The 17050-nt window shown below is 43.5% G+C and overlaps 1 protein-coding gene across 1 annotated transcript in view; it reads right to left on the reverse strand.

The window, feature by feature from the left end:
* lysmd2 (LysM, putative peptidoglycan-binding, domain containing 2) overlaps window positions 1-17050 on the reverse strand; it is a 73772-nt gene that overhangs the window by 26856 nt on the left and 29866 nt on the right. Inside the window, exon 2 of the mRNA XM_072470631.1 lies at window positions 6616-6956. Within this exon, the coding sequence (XP_072326732.1) occupies window positions 6616-6956 (341 nt within the window). The remainder of the gene's footprint in view (window positions 1-6615; window positions 6957-17050) is intronic.

Below are 17050 nucleotides of genomic sequence, written 5' to 3' on the forward strand. Positions count from 1 at the left end.
GAACCTACCTCTGACATCTGTCCTATATCTATATCCCCTCAATTTAAAGCTATGTCCCCTCGTGCTAGACATCACCAATCGAGGAAAAAGGCTCTCACTGTCCACCCTATCCAATCCTCTGATCATCTTGTATGCCTCAATTAAGTCACCTCTTAACCTTCTTCTCTCTAACGAAAACAGCCTCAAGTCCCTCAGCCTTTCCTCATAAGATCTTCCCTCCATACCAGGCAACATTCTGGTGAATCTCCTCTGCACTCTTTCCAATGCTTCCACATCCTTCCTATAATGCGGCGACCAGAATTGCACGCAATACTCCAAATGCGGCCGCACCAGAGTTTTGTAGAGCTGCAACATGACCTCATGGCTCCGAAACTCAATCCCGCTACCAATAAAAGCTAACACACCGAACGCCTTCTTAACAACCCTCTCAACCTGGGTGGCAACTTTCAGGAATCTATGTACATGGACACCGAGATCTCTCTGCTCATCCACACTGCCAAGAATCTTACCGTTAGCCCAGTACTCGGTCTTCCTGTTATTCCTTCCAAAATGAATCACCTCACACTTTTCTGCATTAAACTCCATTTGCCACCTCTCAGCCCAGCGCTGCAGCTTATCTATGTCCCTCTGTAACTTGTAACATCCTTCCTCACTATCCACAACGCCACCGACTTTAGTATCATCTGCAAATTTACTCACCCATCCTTCTACGCCCTCCCCCAGGTCATTTGGGGCAGCACAGTAGCATGGTGGTTAGCACAATTGCTTCACAGCTCCAGGGTCCCAGGTTCGATTCCTGGCTTGGTTCACTGTCTGTGAGGAGTCTGCACGTTCTCCCCGTGTTAAGTGGGTTTCCTCCGGGTGCTCCGGTTTCCTCCCACAGTCCAAAGATGTGCAGGTTAGGTGGATTGGCGATGCTAAATTGCCCAGTGTTCAAAATTGCCCTCAGTGTTGGGTGGGGTTACTGGGTTATGGGGATAGGGTGGAGATGTGGGCTTAGGTAGGGTGCTCTTTCAAAAAAGAGCCGTTACAGACTCGATGGGCCGAATGGCCTCCTTCTGCACTGTAAATTCTATGAAATAATTTATAAAAATGACAAACAGCAGTGGCCCCAAAACAGATCCTTGTGATATACCACTAGTAACTGGACTCCAGCCTGAACATTTCCCATCAACCACCACCCTTTGTCTTCTTCCAGCTAGCCAATTTCGGATCCAAACTGCTAAATCACCCTGACTCCCATGCCTCCGTATTTTCTGCAGTAGCCTACCGTGGGGAACCTTATCAAACGCTTTACTGAAATCCATATACACCACATCAACTGCTTTACCCTCATCCACCTGTTTGGTCACCTTCTCAAAGAACTCAATAAGGTTTGTGAGGCACGATCTACCCTTCACAAAACCGTGTTGACTATCTCTAATCAAATTATTCCTTTCCAGATGATTGTACATCCTAACTCATATAAACCTTTCCAAGATTTTGCCCACAACAGAAGTAAAGTTCACTGGTCTATAGTTACCGGGGTTGTCTCTACTCCCCTTCTTGAACAAGGGGACAACATTTGCTATCCTCCAGTCTTCTGGCACTATTCCTGTAGACAAAGGTGACTTAAAGATCAAAGCCAAAGGCTCAGCAATCTCCTCCCTAGCTTCCCAGAGAATCCTAGGATAAATCCCATCCGGCCCAGGGGACTTATCTATTTTCACACTTTCCAGAATTGCTAACACCTCCTCCTTATGGACCTCAAGCCCTTCTAGTCTAGTAGCCTGAATCTCAGTATTCTCCTCGACAACATTGTCTTTTTCCTGTGTGAATACTGACGAAAAATATTCATTTAGCACCTCTCCTATCTCCTTGGAATCCAAGCACAACTTCCCACTACTGTCCTTGACTGGCCCTACTCTTACCCTAGCCATTCATTTATTCCTGACATATCTATAGAAAGCTTTAGGGTTATCCTTGATCCTACCTGCCAAAGACTTCTCATGTCCCCTCCTGGCTCTTCTTAGCTCTCTCTTTAGGTCCTTCCTAGCTAACTTGTAACTCTCGAGCACCCTAACTGAACCTTCATGTCTCATCTTTACATAACCCTCCTTCTTCCTCTTGACAAGTGTTTCGACTGCTTTAGTAAACCACGGTTCCTTTGCTCGACCACTTCCTCCCTGCCTGACAGGTACATACTTATCAAGGACACGCAATAGCTGTTCCTTGAACAAGCTCCACATTTCCATTGTGCCCATCCCCTGCAGTTTTCCTCTCCATCCGATGCATCCTAAGTTTTGCCTCATCACATCATAATTGCCTTTCCCCCAGATATAACTCTTGCCCTATGGTATATACCTATTCCTTTCCATCACGAAAGTAAACGTAATCGAATTGTGGTCACTATCACCAAAGTGCTCACCTACCTCCAAATCGAACACCTGTCCTGGTTCATTACCCAGTACCAAATCCAATATGGCCTCGCCTCTCGTTGGCCTATCTACATACTGTGTCAGGAAACCCTCCTGCACACATTGGACAAAAATTGACCCATCTAAAGTACTCGAACTATAGCGTTTCCAGTCAATATTTGGAAAGTTAAAGTCCCCCATAACAACTACCCTGTTGCTTTCGCTCCTATCCAGAATCATCTTTGCAATCCTTTCCTCTACAGCTCTGGAACTTTTCAGAGGCCTATAGAAAACCCCTAACAGGGTGACCTCTCCTTTCCTGTTTCTAACCTCAGCCCATACTACCTCAGTAGACGAGTCCTCATCAAACGTCCTTTCTGCCATTGTTCTTGACTAACAATGCCACCCCGCCCCCTCTTTTACCACCTTCCTTGAGCTTACTGAAATATCTAAACCCCAGCACCTGCAACAACCATTCCTGTCCCTGCTCTATCCATGTCTCCGAAATGGCCACAACATTGAAGTCCCAGGTACCAACCCACCCAGGCAAGTTCACCCACCTTATTCCGGATGCTCCTGGCATTGAAGAAGACACACTTTAAACCACCTTCCTGCCTGCCGGTACACTCCTGCAACTTTGAAACCTTACTCATGACCTCACTACTCTCAACATCCTGTATACTGGATGGAAATGTACATGTTTGCATTTTGCCACAAGTTGATTTGCAAATATTGACCCAATTCATTAAATAAGAATTTCATCCACAAGGAGTGTGACAGACAGACCTTTACATCCTATTGAGACCAAATTGGGACACCAGTAATTTCAAGGCTGTTTTAAACTGGAACACCTAGGATAATATTTTACTTTTATTTAATTTTTAAGGGATGTGGGCTTCGCTGGCTAGGCCAGCATTTATTGCCCTTCCCTAATTGCCTTGAGGTGGTGGTGGTGAGCTGCCTTCTTGTACCGCTGCACTCCATGTGGTGTAGGTACACCCATAGTGCTCTTTGGGACGGTTTCAGCACGCGAAGGACGACAAAATATTTCTAGGTCAGGATGTTGAGTGATTTGGATGGAAACTTCCAGATGGTGGTGTTCCCAGGCATCTGCTGTCCTTGTCCTTCTAGATGGCAGTGGTCATGGGTTTGGAAAGTACTGCATAAGGAACCATGACGAGTTCCTACAGTGCATCTTGTAGATGGTCCACACTACTGCTACTGTGCGTTGGTGGTGGAGGGAGTGAATGTTTGTGGAAAGGGTGTCAATTAAATAGAATGATAGAATTTACAGTGCAGAAGGCCAATTAGCCCATCGAATCTACCGGCCCTTGAAAGAGCACCCAACCTAAGCCCACCCATCCACCCTATCCCCATAATCCAATCTAACCTTTGGACAGTAAGGGGCAATGTAGCATGTCCAATCCACTTAACCTGCACATCTTTGGACTGTGAGAGGAAACCGGAGCACCTGGAGGAAACCCACGCAGCATGGGGAGAACGTGCAAACTCCATACAGACAGTCACCCGAGGCTGGAATTGAACCCGGGTCCCTGGAGCTGTGATGCAGCAGTGCTAACCACTGTGGCCCACAAAGTGGGCTGGATTGTATCGAGCTTATTGAATGCTATTGGAGCTGCACTCATCTATCGAAGATCCGCTCCACAATTGTGCCTTGTAGTTGGGGGACGGAGTGAGGTGAGTTGGGGCGTGAGGCGAGTTACTCGCCGCAGGATTCCTAGCCTCTGACCGGTTCTTGAGGCACAGTATTTATGTGGCTAGTCCAGTTCAGTATCCAGTAAATGGTAACCCCCAGGATGTTGATAGTGCGGGAATTCAGTGATGGTAATGCCATTGAATGACATGGGGTGATGGTTTGATTCTCTCTTATTAGAGGTAGTCATTGCCTGGCACTTGTGTCGCGCAAATGTTACTTGGCACTTGGATATTGTCTAGGTCTTGCTGCATTGGCACTGCTTCAGCGTCTGAAGATTTGCGAATGGTGCAATCATCAACAAACATCCCATATCTGACCTTATGCTGGAAGGAGGGTCATTGATGAAGCAGCTGAAATTGGTTGGGTCTAGGACACTCCTGCAGTGGTATCCTCGGACTGAGATGACTGACCTCCAACAACCACAACCATCTTCCTTTGTGCTAGGTAACACTCCAACCAATGGACAGTTTTCCCCCTATTCCTATTGACTCCAGTTTTGCTAGGGCTCCTTGATGCCATCTTCGATCAAATGCTGCCTTGATGTCAAGGGCAGTCACTCTCACCTCATCTCTGGAGTTCAGCTCTTTTGTCCATGTTTGAACCAAGGCTGTAATGAGGTCGGCAGCTGAGTGGCCCTGGTGGAACCCAAGCTGAGTGACAATGAACAGGGTAATCGCATTTGTTACATGAGCCAAAGAGTTAACTAGTTGCCGTCTAAAGGTTTTGAGCAGCTTAGGTCCCAATCTACCATTTTTCACACATGCATGCGAACAATTTTCTCTCAAATTGAATTATTTTGACCTCAGTCCTGTACAGCAAAAAGGAAAATGAAACTCTGAGCACTCTGGCTTTCTACCAAGCACTGGGGATTCTAAACTTCAGCTTGAATGAAAGATTTCAGTACCAGGAAAAATAGAATTTTGCAAAATCTGCAAAGCAGTCTTGTCAACAGAAAGATGAATAATGAGAGGTGGTGCAGAATTAACACACAGTCAAAGGAAACTCCTGCTGTCTTTTTTTGTTTGGTCACCTGTGCAAAATGGAGAAATGGTAGAATATGAATTGCTGTTCCGAATCTGGCTCGGCATTCCTTTTGAACTCGTGCAGCTGTTCACTCGTGCAGCTGTCAGACTGAGAGGGGAACGTTTCCCCTTGCTGTCAGCTTTAAGAATCCAACATAAAATTAACCAATTCTAACCCATGTCAAGAGATAAAAACAGATGAGGAAAGCCATTCCGCCTATTTTAGTTAATTCACATAAACAAAACTGCAGTCACCCCAATTCATAAAGGACGTGGCATTGAAATAGTAACCCTAATTTCATACATTAGAATTCCCACTCATGCCACATGGACAGTTCATGTGAGGAAGATGAAAAACACACAATGTTGTAGTGGAATAATGTCTGAGAGAGAAAGGCTGAGTCACATGATGGGCACAGTAAGTTACCATCTACCTGACTCAGGACCAAAATACTCAGTTCCCCAGCACTAATACTCTCATCTCCACAACCTAAAATCTCTCTAAAGATTAATAACACAACAAAACACATTACTTAAATGCAAATTATGATCGACACAATTGTGGATGAGCCACAGAAAAAAAAAAATCAAGGAATGAGCCATGCATTAATATTTATCGGGGAATGGTCAGCTTTTACCCACTAATAGACAGGTAAGCATGCATGTCTGATTGTTTACCGATCTACAGTGCTTAAACTCTCCTGCTTAAATGATGAAATTGGGTAATTAACTCTTTGGTTACTTGGCAGATTCAAGCTCATTGTCTCTTCAAATTAACACTGCTGACTTGTTTTTATAATGGACTGCATCTAAACAGGTACCTGATTTAATCAAAGATTTGAAAGTATTAGCTTTATTCATACTGATGACTCGGACAGCTTAACTTCAACATACATCGTCAAATGTCTTTGATAACTAAAAAAAATGTTAAAAGGGAACAAAAAAATGTCCTAATTTCAGCAACATCCACTTTGTAAACTTTTGGTCCTGTACTAAATCCAATATTTATAATTATCTTGGCAGCACAATAGACAGTCAAAGAGGTTAATGAATTATCTTTGATTAGAACTTACAGAATGGGCATTTACCAAATATATTACTGTTTATTTCTGATATGTATAAATTGAATTGGGGCCAATTAATTCAGTTGGCTAGATGGCTAGCGTTTGGTTCAGAGTAACGGCAACAGTGTGGGTTCAATTCCCGGTCTGGCTGAGGCAGACCTGGGATCATGCAGCCTCGTTCAGTCTCGGAGAGTGGAAGGCAATGCAAACCACTGCCGACAAAAACTGCCACGAACACAGCTCAGGGTGAAGCGCCAGCAGACGCCAAGCCAGGACCTGCCTTCAGGCAGTGCACAGGTACCATGCTATACCAACAACCTGATGTCATGCATCATGATTCAAAATTCAAATTGAACAACGGTAAACATATTATCTGGAAGTCACATAAACTGTGTTGTTATTTAGAATATAATTACCCAATATCATCTTCCTGTAAGGTCTTAGCAGCTGCTTGTGTTGACAGTTTAATCTGCAAGTCCAGTCTCTGCAAGAAGTCTTTGGCAGACAGTTCTTCAGGGTGAATGGGTTTGCTGTCAGGATATTCTGGACTCGGGGATGTAGAACTTTCTTCGTCCATATTCAGCGGCCTTTCTTCACTCAGAGTGTACGTGTCCCTGGATTCATTCTCAGGAGATTCCAATGAGTTCAGTCCATTAAACAGTAACCCTTTCTCAGATATGACTGGAATAATAAGGGTTTTCCTTAGGAATATGCAATCACTTGTGAAGAGTTTATTTGTCCTTTTTATTTGCTCCATCTAGAATAAAATTGTTGACAAATGTTATTAACATTTTAATAATGTCTGTTTTACAATATTCCGCCTGTCCTGTATTTTGAATTCAGAGTATATTTTAGCATAAAGAGTGAATCTAGCAGGCATTCCATGAGCATTAAACTGGTCCAAAGAAAGGCAACACAGTGCGCAGCACATTGGCCTTTATCTTCTGGGACCTAGGATCAAATCCAGACTGATATGAAGAAACATTTCTGATCATTTGGCTGTAATGTTTTTTGGTGGAATGAGCTTGAGTAGTGTCAATCCAGCTCTAAGTAGAAGATACCTAAAGCATGAGAATAATTGATGTGGAAAATGAAAAAGTGTCACAGTTCTTGACACAATTGTCATAAATCACATTGCTGGGGCTGAAGCAAATTGTTGGAGGAGAGTGGAGGGAACATTGTTCAGCATCCGACTGTGCTATACCTCACCTCGCAGGAAAACTGCAAGCCTCAAAGTCTTCAATCCACCTTCCTATGCCTTGATGGTCACTTGATGATTAGCCTTTGCTGCCCATTTATATTGGTATGTAAAGAAATATACTCAAAAAAGTAATTTGTCAGTACGGAACTTGAGTATTGCTGAAAGGAAAGGCATTTTGTCAAATCTTTTCATCTTGCATTATTCAGGACAATCACTAGAATACCAATGTCAGGGGAAACAATACAATGGGCGCGATTCAACGGAACAAGTTCATTCGGTTTTGGGTGTGGTTGGGGGGGGGGGTCTTTCTCAGCGCTTGACTTTTTTTTCGGCCTCAGCGAGGAACGCCCCATTGAGGTCGCACTTTAGTTATTTCTGCACAGGACCCTCTTCTCAAGATTTCATAGAATTTATAGTGCAGAAGGAATCCATTCGGCCCATCGAGTCTGCCCCAGCTCTTTAAAAGAGCACCCTTACCACACCGCAATTTTGGACACCAAGGGCAATTTAGCACGGCCAATCCACTTAACCTGCACATCTTTGGACTGTGGGAGGAAACCGGAGCACCCGGCGGAAACCCACGCACACACGGGGAGAATGTGCAGACTCCGCACAGACAGTGGTCCAAGCCGGGAATCGAACTTGGGACCTTGGAGCTGTGAAGCAATTGTGTTAACCACTATGCTACCGTGCTGCAGTATAAAGTTCTGGTTTCCCCTGACATTGGTTCTTGTGATTGTTCGGCTGAGTACAAGGTGAATAGCTTTGACAAAGTGTCCTTTTTCAGCAATTCTAAACTCTGTGTAACAAGGTATGTTTGTGATGCCACAGGTCACAGCCTTTCTAAACATAGACAGTAAGTACAGACATAATACAACCTCAAAGTTAAGGGCCCTTTACTGGTCCATAAGCTTCAGTCGATGTAACTATAATGTGCAACCAAAACATGTTTTCCCAGCATATTTGCTCCACTCCACATAGTGCTGTGTTCTATTTTAGTGTTTTACAAAACATACTGCCACTGCACAGCTCCATATTAGTTAGACCGAGTGGAAACGCATCTTTTCATTAAGTTGAGACAAAAGCATGTTGCGTTACAGAAATATTCACAGGTACTTCAGAATTTACATCATTTGAAAGTACTGGGTACCCCATTAGCCCAAAGATGTTAATTCCTGCAATGGTAATCCCTTTGCCCCATCGCCAAATGTAAACTCCTCCAAACCTCCTTTCAGCAGGCCCCCATGCAATCTCTCACGGTACAAAACCAACAAAGTGGGGTGACTGTTCGTCAATTTCAGGGACGTGGCTGTGAATACACAAGTGGAGAAGCTTTACATCACTGGATTTGACCCAGATTCAATTCCATGTCCCAGTCACGCTAAACCAAATGGGTACCATGAATAACTACCTACAAACCTCTGCAACATTCATAATACTATGTTTAAGATATCATAGAAATGTAAACGGATGCTGAACAATCATCAGCTAGATCTCTTCATTTTCCACCGGTGCTAGGCAGCAGCAGATAGCAGTGATAAATTTAATAGTCAATTCTCCTGTGTGCATTCACCACTTAAATTGGCATCCAGATAGTTTTTAAAATTTTAATTATTGAAGAACTGCTATGAAAACAGGGGTAAATCTTTACAATTACTTCAAATGCAGATTATTCAATTTTACCTGCAGCATATTAATAATTGTTAATCCTTGGACACAAGAGTCATTACACATCAGCCTACACTAAGTACATTGGTTGGTGTTCAAAACTTTATACCAAGAGCAATTTTTTTTAAATGATCGATGGTCAGGCAAGTGTGGTTCGCACTGCTGCCTCACAGTGCCAGGGACCCGGGTTCAATTCCTGCCTTGGGTGGCTGTGTGGAGTTTGTCCATTCTCCCAGTGTCTGCATGGGTTTCCTCTGGGTGCTCCAGTTTCCTCCCAGAGTCCAAAGGTGTGCAGGTTAAGTGGATTGACCATACTAAATTGCCCTTTAGTGTCCAGGGATGTGCGGGTTAAGTGGAGTTACCAGGCTTGGTGGAGTTATGGGAATAGGGCAGGGTGCCTCCTTCTGCACTGTAGGGATTCTATCACAAATCTGCAGAGTACAGTGCAGCCATAATCCAATTGACTAGCATAACATGCTTGAGTGGCTGAATGGCCTATTCCCGTTCTACATTGTGTGAAAACAGTAAACTGCTCAGACATTTGGGCTGCAATTGCAGCGGTGGATGCAGAAGACTGTTTTGAAATGTTGCACTCAACCATTATCTTTTTTTTTAAATTTAGAGTTCCCAATTATTTTTTTCCAAATAAAGGGCAATTTAGCATGGTCAATCCACCTACCCTGCAAACACGGGGAGAATGTGCAAACTCCACACGGACAGTGACCCAGAGCCGGGATCGAACCTGGAACCTCGGGGCCGTGAAACTGCAGTGTTAGAGTGAAGTCTATATGGACTTCAGTAAGGCCTTTGACAAGGTCCCTCATGGTAGACTAGTACAAAAGGTGAAGTCACACGGGATCAGGGGTGAACTGGCAAGGTGGATACAGAACTGGCTAGGCCATAGAAGGCAGAGGGTAGCAATGGAGGGATGCTTTTCTAATTGGAGGGCTGTGACCAGTGGTGTTCCACAGGGAACAGTGTTGGGACCTTTGCTGTTTGTAGTATATATAAATGATTTGGAGGAAAATGTAACTGGTCTGATTAGTAAGTTTGCAGACGACACAAAGGTTGGTGGAATTGCGGATAGCGATGAGGACTGTCGGAGGATACAGCAGGATTTAGATTGTCTGGAGACTTGGGCGGAGAGATGGCAGATGGAGTTTAATCCGGACAAATGTGAGGTAATGCATTTTGGAAGGTCTAATGCAGTTAGGGAATATACAGTGAATGGTAGAACCCTCAAGAGTATTGAAAGTCAAAGAGATCTAGGAGTACAGGTCCACAGGTCATTGAAAGGGGCAACACAGGTGGAGAAGGTAGTCAAGAAGGCATACGGCATGCTTGCCTTCATTGGCCGGGGCATTGAGTATAAGAATTGGCAAGTCATGTTGCAGCTGTATAGAACCTTAGTTAGGCCACACTTGGAGTATAGTGTTCAATTCTGGTCGCCACACTACCAGAAGGATGTGGAGGCTTTAGAGAGGGTGCAGAAGAGATTTACCAGAATGTTGCCTGGTATGGAGGGCATAAGCTATGAGGAGCGATTGAATAAACTCGGTTTGTTCTCACTGGAACGAAGGAGGTTGAGGGGCGACCTGATAGAGGTATACAAAATTATGAGGGGCATAGACAGAGTGGATAGTCAGAGGCTTTTCCCCAGGGTAGAGGGGTCAATTACTAGGGGGCATAGGTTTAAGGTGAGAGGGGCAAGGTTTAGAGTAGATGTACGAGGCAGGTTTTTTACGCAGAGGGTAGTGGGTGCCTGGAACTCGCTCCCGGAGGAGGTAGTGGAAGCAGGGACGATAGGGACATTTAAGGGGCATCTTGACAAATATATGAATAGGATGGGAATAGAAGGATACGGACCCAGGAAGTGTAGAAGATTGTAGTTTAGTCGGGCAGTATGGTCGGCACGGGCTTGGAGGGCCGAAGGGCCTGTTCCTGTGCTGTACATTTCTTTGTTCTTTGTTCTTTTGTAACCACTGTGCCACCGTGCTGTCCCTCAACCATTATCTTAGGATCTGGATCATCCAAATGCCACAATGAAATTACAGCCTGACACTCTGCCGTGGAATGTAATCCAGAGACAGTAGTCGATCTGATACCAAACGACACCATTAAATTGCAATGGATCAATTGCTTTCAAAAAGGCATGTTGAAGATTATTTATAACTGCTGATTTTTCCTTTTCCATGGAAAGATGATTTCATTCATAGATCAACAGACGGTAGCTGTGAGGGAGGAGGAACACGTCTATGATAGAACAAATATATATGGACTTTTAAAAGGAGACCATTTTGTCCTTGTTCCTTTTCAATTTACTCTTGGAGCAATTTCTGTATCGTGAAGAGGCGGTGTCACAGTGTGATATTCTGAAAAGCCCAAAGTTACTTTGTGCTCAACCAATTTTCTCAAGGTTGGGTTATTTTCCCCAAACATCCATGATCTATCCAACAATGCAATCTTGCTAATACTTTGTAACTAAGAAACAATATGATTTTTGCTTAAATAAATGAGTAACAAACAAGACAGCAGCAATCTAACTAATAAACATTTGACAAAACTGCTGCCTGGCAATCCATTCTCAGCCATGCATATGTAGTCACTACAGGCATCCATTATTTACAATATATTCATTAATCACAACCTGCAGCTTCTGTTGAACAGAATATTCTGTGCTACAATAGTAACACAGGTAGAGAACAAGAATTTTTAAGAATGTTAAAAACATAAAATCTGAGTTTGTTATGCTAATTCAGGAGAGGTATGCAAAGCAAGGAGTTGAGTTCTTTATCAGTGAATACAGAAGTTCTTCTCAACATCTTTTAACATTGAGTAAAACTTATCTATTTCAATCATACTTTTAAAATCTTAATTGATATCCACCCTTAACCATGTTTTTTCCAGATATTCTGGACAGAGTATCTGGTCATTATGTTGCCGTTTGTGGGAGTTTGCTGTGCACAAATTGGTCGTCATATTTGCAATGCAACAGTGACAACACCCGAAAAGTAATTCAACCCACTAACACATTTTGGGATGTCCTGAGGTCATGAAAGTGTCATGTGAGAGTACCTTTAAGAAATGGGTGTTCATAAAATAGCTGTAGTGGGTGTACCTTTAGGAAATGGGTGTTTATAAAATAGCTGTAGTGGGTGTACCTTTGAGAAATGGGTGTTTATCGGATGGCTGCAGTGATGTCAGAGAGTGGGTGGAGCTGGGCTGTCTGTCTGCTTTTACTTTCGCTTTGGGCTGTCTGTTTCAGGGTGTGTTTTAGTTTAGGTTTGAGAGTTGGATAGCTGCAGTCACAGCATGAAGGTGTAGTAGTCTCTCTCTCTGCAATATAAAGACTGTCACCAGATCCTTTGGTGATTTAACAATAATACCTGTTTCTGTGAAGAAGTTAAACCTGACGTCTTTCTGTAAAAAGTTTTTTTTTGTCTTATGGATGTTGCAAGGAAAGATTAAGAGTTACTTGTAGAGTACTGTATTCTTTGGGGGATTTATTGGTGTTGATAGTTGTTAAGATGTTTACTGTGGGTTTATAAAGTGTTCACTGGTTTCATAAATAAACACTGTTTTAATTTAAAAGTACTGCAGATTTCTATTGCATCACACCTGTATAGTAGGCCCGTGTGTTCCCCATAACCACAATCTATTAAACGTTGTGGGTCAGGTGAACTCCATGATACACTGTGGGGTTCTCTAAACCCTGGCTCAGAACAAAAGACATTATATAAACGTAAATTCTTTCTTTCCCTTTGTGGAGCCTTCACTTCCCTTATCTTGTCAAACATATTATACTTTGTATTGGAGTTTGAAGGGCTGCACAGTGGTGCAGTGGTTAGCACTGCTGCCTCATGGTGGAAGATATAGGAGAGATATCAGAGGTAGTTTCTTTACTCAGAGAGTGGTGGAACGCACTCCCAACTATGGTAGTGGAGTCGGACGCTTTAGGAACTTCCAAGCGGTTATTGGATAGGCATATGGAGTGCACTAGAATGATTGGGAGTAGGTTGATTTGGTCTTTGTTTCAGACTAGTTCAGCACAACATCGTGGACCGAAGGGTCTGTACTGTACTGTTCTATGTTCTATGGCGCCGAGGGCGCAGGTTCGATCCCAGCCCCGGGTCACTGTCCGTGTACAGTTTGCACATTCTCCCCAAGTCTGCGTGGGTCTCACCCCCACAACCCAAAAAAGATGAGTAGGGTGGTGGATTAGGGGCTAAATTGCCCCTTAATTGGAAAAAATAAATTGGGTACTCTAAATTTCTAATGTTAAAAAAATGTATAAGAGTTTGAACATTTTTGACATTTAATTTCCTTCAAGAAACTATGAATAAACTATCAAGGGCTCAGGTGGCATCAAGAAGTCATCCAAATCTAGTAAGACCAGGTTCAAGTTCCCAGTCTCTGCACAGTGTCACACACCAGCCTCAGCACCCCTCTCCTTGACAACTATTCAGCAGCCCCCGCAGGGAAAGCCACATGCAAGTGCAGGGTCAGTCAGATGCACTTAAGGGGAAGTTAGATAAGTATATGAGGTGACATGGAAGTGAAGGATGTGTTACAGAAGCACAGAATAATTACAGCACAGAAGGTGGCGGTTGTTTTTGACTAGCGCAGAAGCAATGCGCCAAAGGGGCTTTTCTGTACTGTATGACTCTATGACTCTGAGTAGGCCCATTATGTCCATGCCGGCTCCCGATAATGGCAGATACTCAGCCCTCACCTTTTCACCATTGTCATAGAAGTCATAGAATTTACAGTGCAGAAGGAGGCCATTCGGCCCATCGAGTCTGCACCGGCTCTTGGAAAGAGCACCCTACCCAAGGTCAACACCTCCACCCCATCCCTATAACCCAGTAACCCCACTACCCAACTTCCACCCAACACTAAGGGCAATTGTGGACACTAAGGGCAATTTATCATGGCCAATCCACCTAACCTGCACATCTTTGGACTGTGGGAGGAAACCGGAGCACCCGGAGGAAACCCACGCACACACGGGGAGGATGTGCAGACTCCGCACAGACAGTGACTCAAGCCGGAATCGAACCTGGGACCCTGGAGCTGTGAAGCAATTATGCTATCCACTATGCTACCGTGCTGCCATTGTCTTGCAAATCTTTTCTCTACAGGTAATTATCCAATGTTCTTTGAAAGCCACAATTGAACCTGCTTCCACCACTCTTTCACACAGTGCATTCCAGATCCTAACAACACTACGTGTAAAAACATTTTTCCTCATGCCACATTTGGTCTTTTTGCCATTCACCTCAAGTGAATGCAAGTATGTTGATGGGGTTAGATTAAATAAATAGAATGGAAGGAGGAGCATTAAGGCCCATTGCTGTGCTAAGAATTCTATGAAATCTGTTTTGACATGTCTTTCATTGAATGAGGGAGCAGACTCGATGGGCCGAATGGCCTACTTCTGATCCTACGTCTTATTCTTTAAAAAGAGCTGCCTTAAAAGCTGACAGGCTCTTCGGCCGGTTTCAGAAAGTGTAGTAATCCCAATAAGAACCCTGTGCCTGGATCTTACCACAATTCATCCACATTTGCTGACTATCCACTTCAGATTTCAATTTTGATTTTCCAGCCGATTTCCTCCTTCACTAAAAAGAATACTCTTATCAAAAACGCCTTCAGCAAGTCATGCCTTCCATCAGTAACCTAGTACTTAAAAATACATCATCATTCCACTGCAGTGAATATAAATGGAGTAAATCAATGAATTACAATGTTGCATGTAATGCCAAGTCTTAAGACACTACATCTTTCGAATGGCACAAGAATGAGCACATGTAGTCTCAAACCCCACATAAATCCACCATTCCTTAGAAAGTAAATCACGATCATGAAAAGGTTATTCAATCCATTATAGCTCATCGCTAACCCTCCAACAAAAAACACTCAACTGTACTGCAAATAACACCAATAGTTATCTCCATTCCCCTGCCTAACAAGTTATTTATCACTGAATAAAGAATTTCTTAAATCAACTTTGAATATTTTAAATTGAACTTAATCTATACAAAGATGATGTTTAAATTTTTTAAAATTATATCCACCTTTATCCATAGATAATGATCAGATAATCTGTCCAGAATATCATCATTTTTTATTCATTCATGGGATGTGGGCATCACTGGCTAGGTTACCTACAGCATTTATTGCCCATCCTTAATTGCCCATGAGAAGGCGGTGGAAGCTCCCTTCTAGAACTGCTGCAGTCCATGTGGTGTAGGTACACCCAGTGTGCTGTTAGAGGGAGTTCCAGTATATTGACCCAGCGACAGTAAAGGAACGGCGATATATTTCCAAGTCAGGGTGGTGTGTAACATGATGGGGAACTTTCACCCGGTGGTGTTTCCACGTAACTGCTGCCTTTGCCCTAGGTGGTAGCGGTTGTGGGTTTGGAAGGTGCTAAGGAGCCCTGGTAAGTTGTTGCAGTACATCTTGAAGATGGTATACACTTGCTACTGTGCATCGGTGGTGGAGGGAGTGAATGTTTGTAGAAGGGGTGCCTATCAAGTGGGCTACTAGTTGCTGTTTGCTGTTTGCGCAGGTTTGCTGTTCACAAATTGGATGTCATGTTTCCTACATTGCATCAGCGCCAACATTTCAAAAGCAATCTAACACACTGCAACACACTTTGGGATGTCCTGAAAGGCACTATATAAATTCAAGTTCTTTCCTTCCTTTTGTAGAGCTTGTACTTCTCTAATCTTTTTATCTAACATGGTATTTTACTTTGGGGGAGGCGGTGGCTTAGTGGTATTGTCGCTGGACAAGTAAACCAGAAACCCAAGGTAATGCTCTGGGGACCCAGGTTCAAATCCTGCCACTGCAGATGGTGAAATTTGAATTCAATAAAAATCTGGAATTAAAAGTCTAAAGATGACCATGAAACCATTGACAATTTTTGTAGAAACCCACCTGGTTCACTAATGCCCTATAGGAAAGGATATCTGCCGCCCTTACCTACACGTGACTTCAGACCCACAGCAACATGGTTGACTCTTAACTATCCCGTCAAGGACATTTAGGGACGGGCAATAAATACTGGCCCAGCCAGCGACACGCACATCCCATGAACAAATTTTTAAAAAGTTAATGTTTGACATTTAATTTCCTTCAAGCAAACTGCCTCAATGGCTCAGTCGGCAAGAGGTATCAAGAAGCAACCCAGATCCACTTAGTCCAGGTTCAACTCCAATCTCTGCTTTGTGCACTGATCTTAATTGTACTGTCACATAACAGCCTCAGCACCTGCTCCTTGACAACTATCCAGTGACTCCTGCAGGAAAATCTACTTGCAAGCACAGGGTCAGTGAGACTACGATACTCCCATGGTTCAACAGACTACTGGCATTCGCTTCCAAAGCTCACAAATGAGGTACAACCATTTGGACAAGCTGCTGACACAGGCTTCTCCCTGGGGCACCATTCCCCAAGCATGAGTGAGCAGCTCCTTTGGGACTGAACAAGAAAAATTCATGTGGGGAAAAAGAGAGACAGTTAATGGGAAAAACTGAAAAATGCAACATTGTAGAAAAGCGTGAACAGAGAGTTATGGCACTGACACATTAGAATGACTTGCTCTTTAGGGATCAAATACGTGCAAAGAATGTTACAGGAAAAGATTTTAAGAAAATACATATAATGATTGCTTCACCAGCAGCTCAGTTATTGAATCACTTGCAAACAACAAAAAGTGGGATGGTCCTACTTTCAGCTCTTGTTCTTCACATGTCAGCTAAAGCAGTAGTGGAGCACATTACAATTGGGTGATGCCCCCACGCTGCATGGGGAAAGAGAAGCGGTATTAAAAAAAGGTTAGTTCAGCAATCCTCCACACTTAAACTTTTCTGTTACGTCAAGTTTATAGCACAGCAGGAGGACATTTAGCCGAACTGATGGCGCCAGTGTTTATGGTCCACATGAGTCTCCCCTCTACATCGAAGTCTATTTGT

This window comes from Scyliorhinus torazame, chromosome 12 (genome assembly GCF_047496885.1).
Source record: "Scyliorhinus torazame isolate Kashiwa2021f chromosome 12, sScyTor2.1, whole genome shotgun sequence".
Taxonomy (NCBI): domain Eukaryota; kingdom Metazoa; phylum Chordata; class Chondrichthyes; order Carcharhiniformes; family Scyliorhinidae; genus Scyliorhinus; species Scyliorhinus torazame.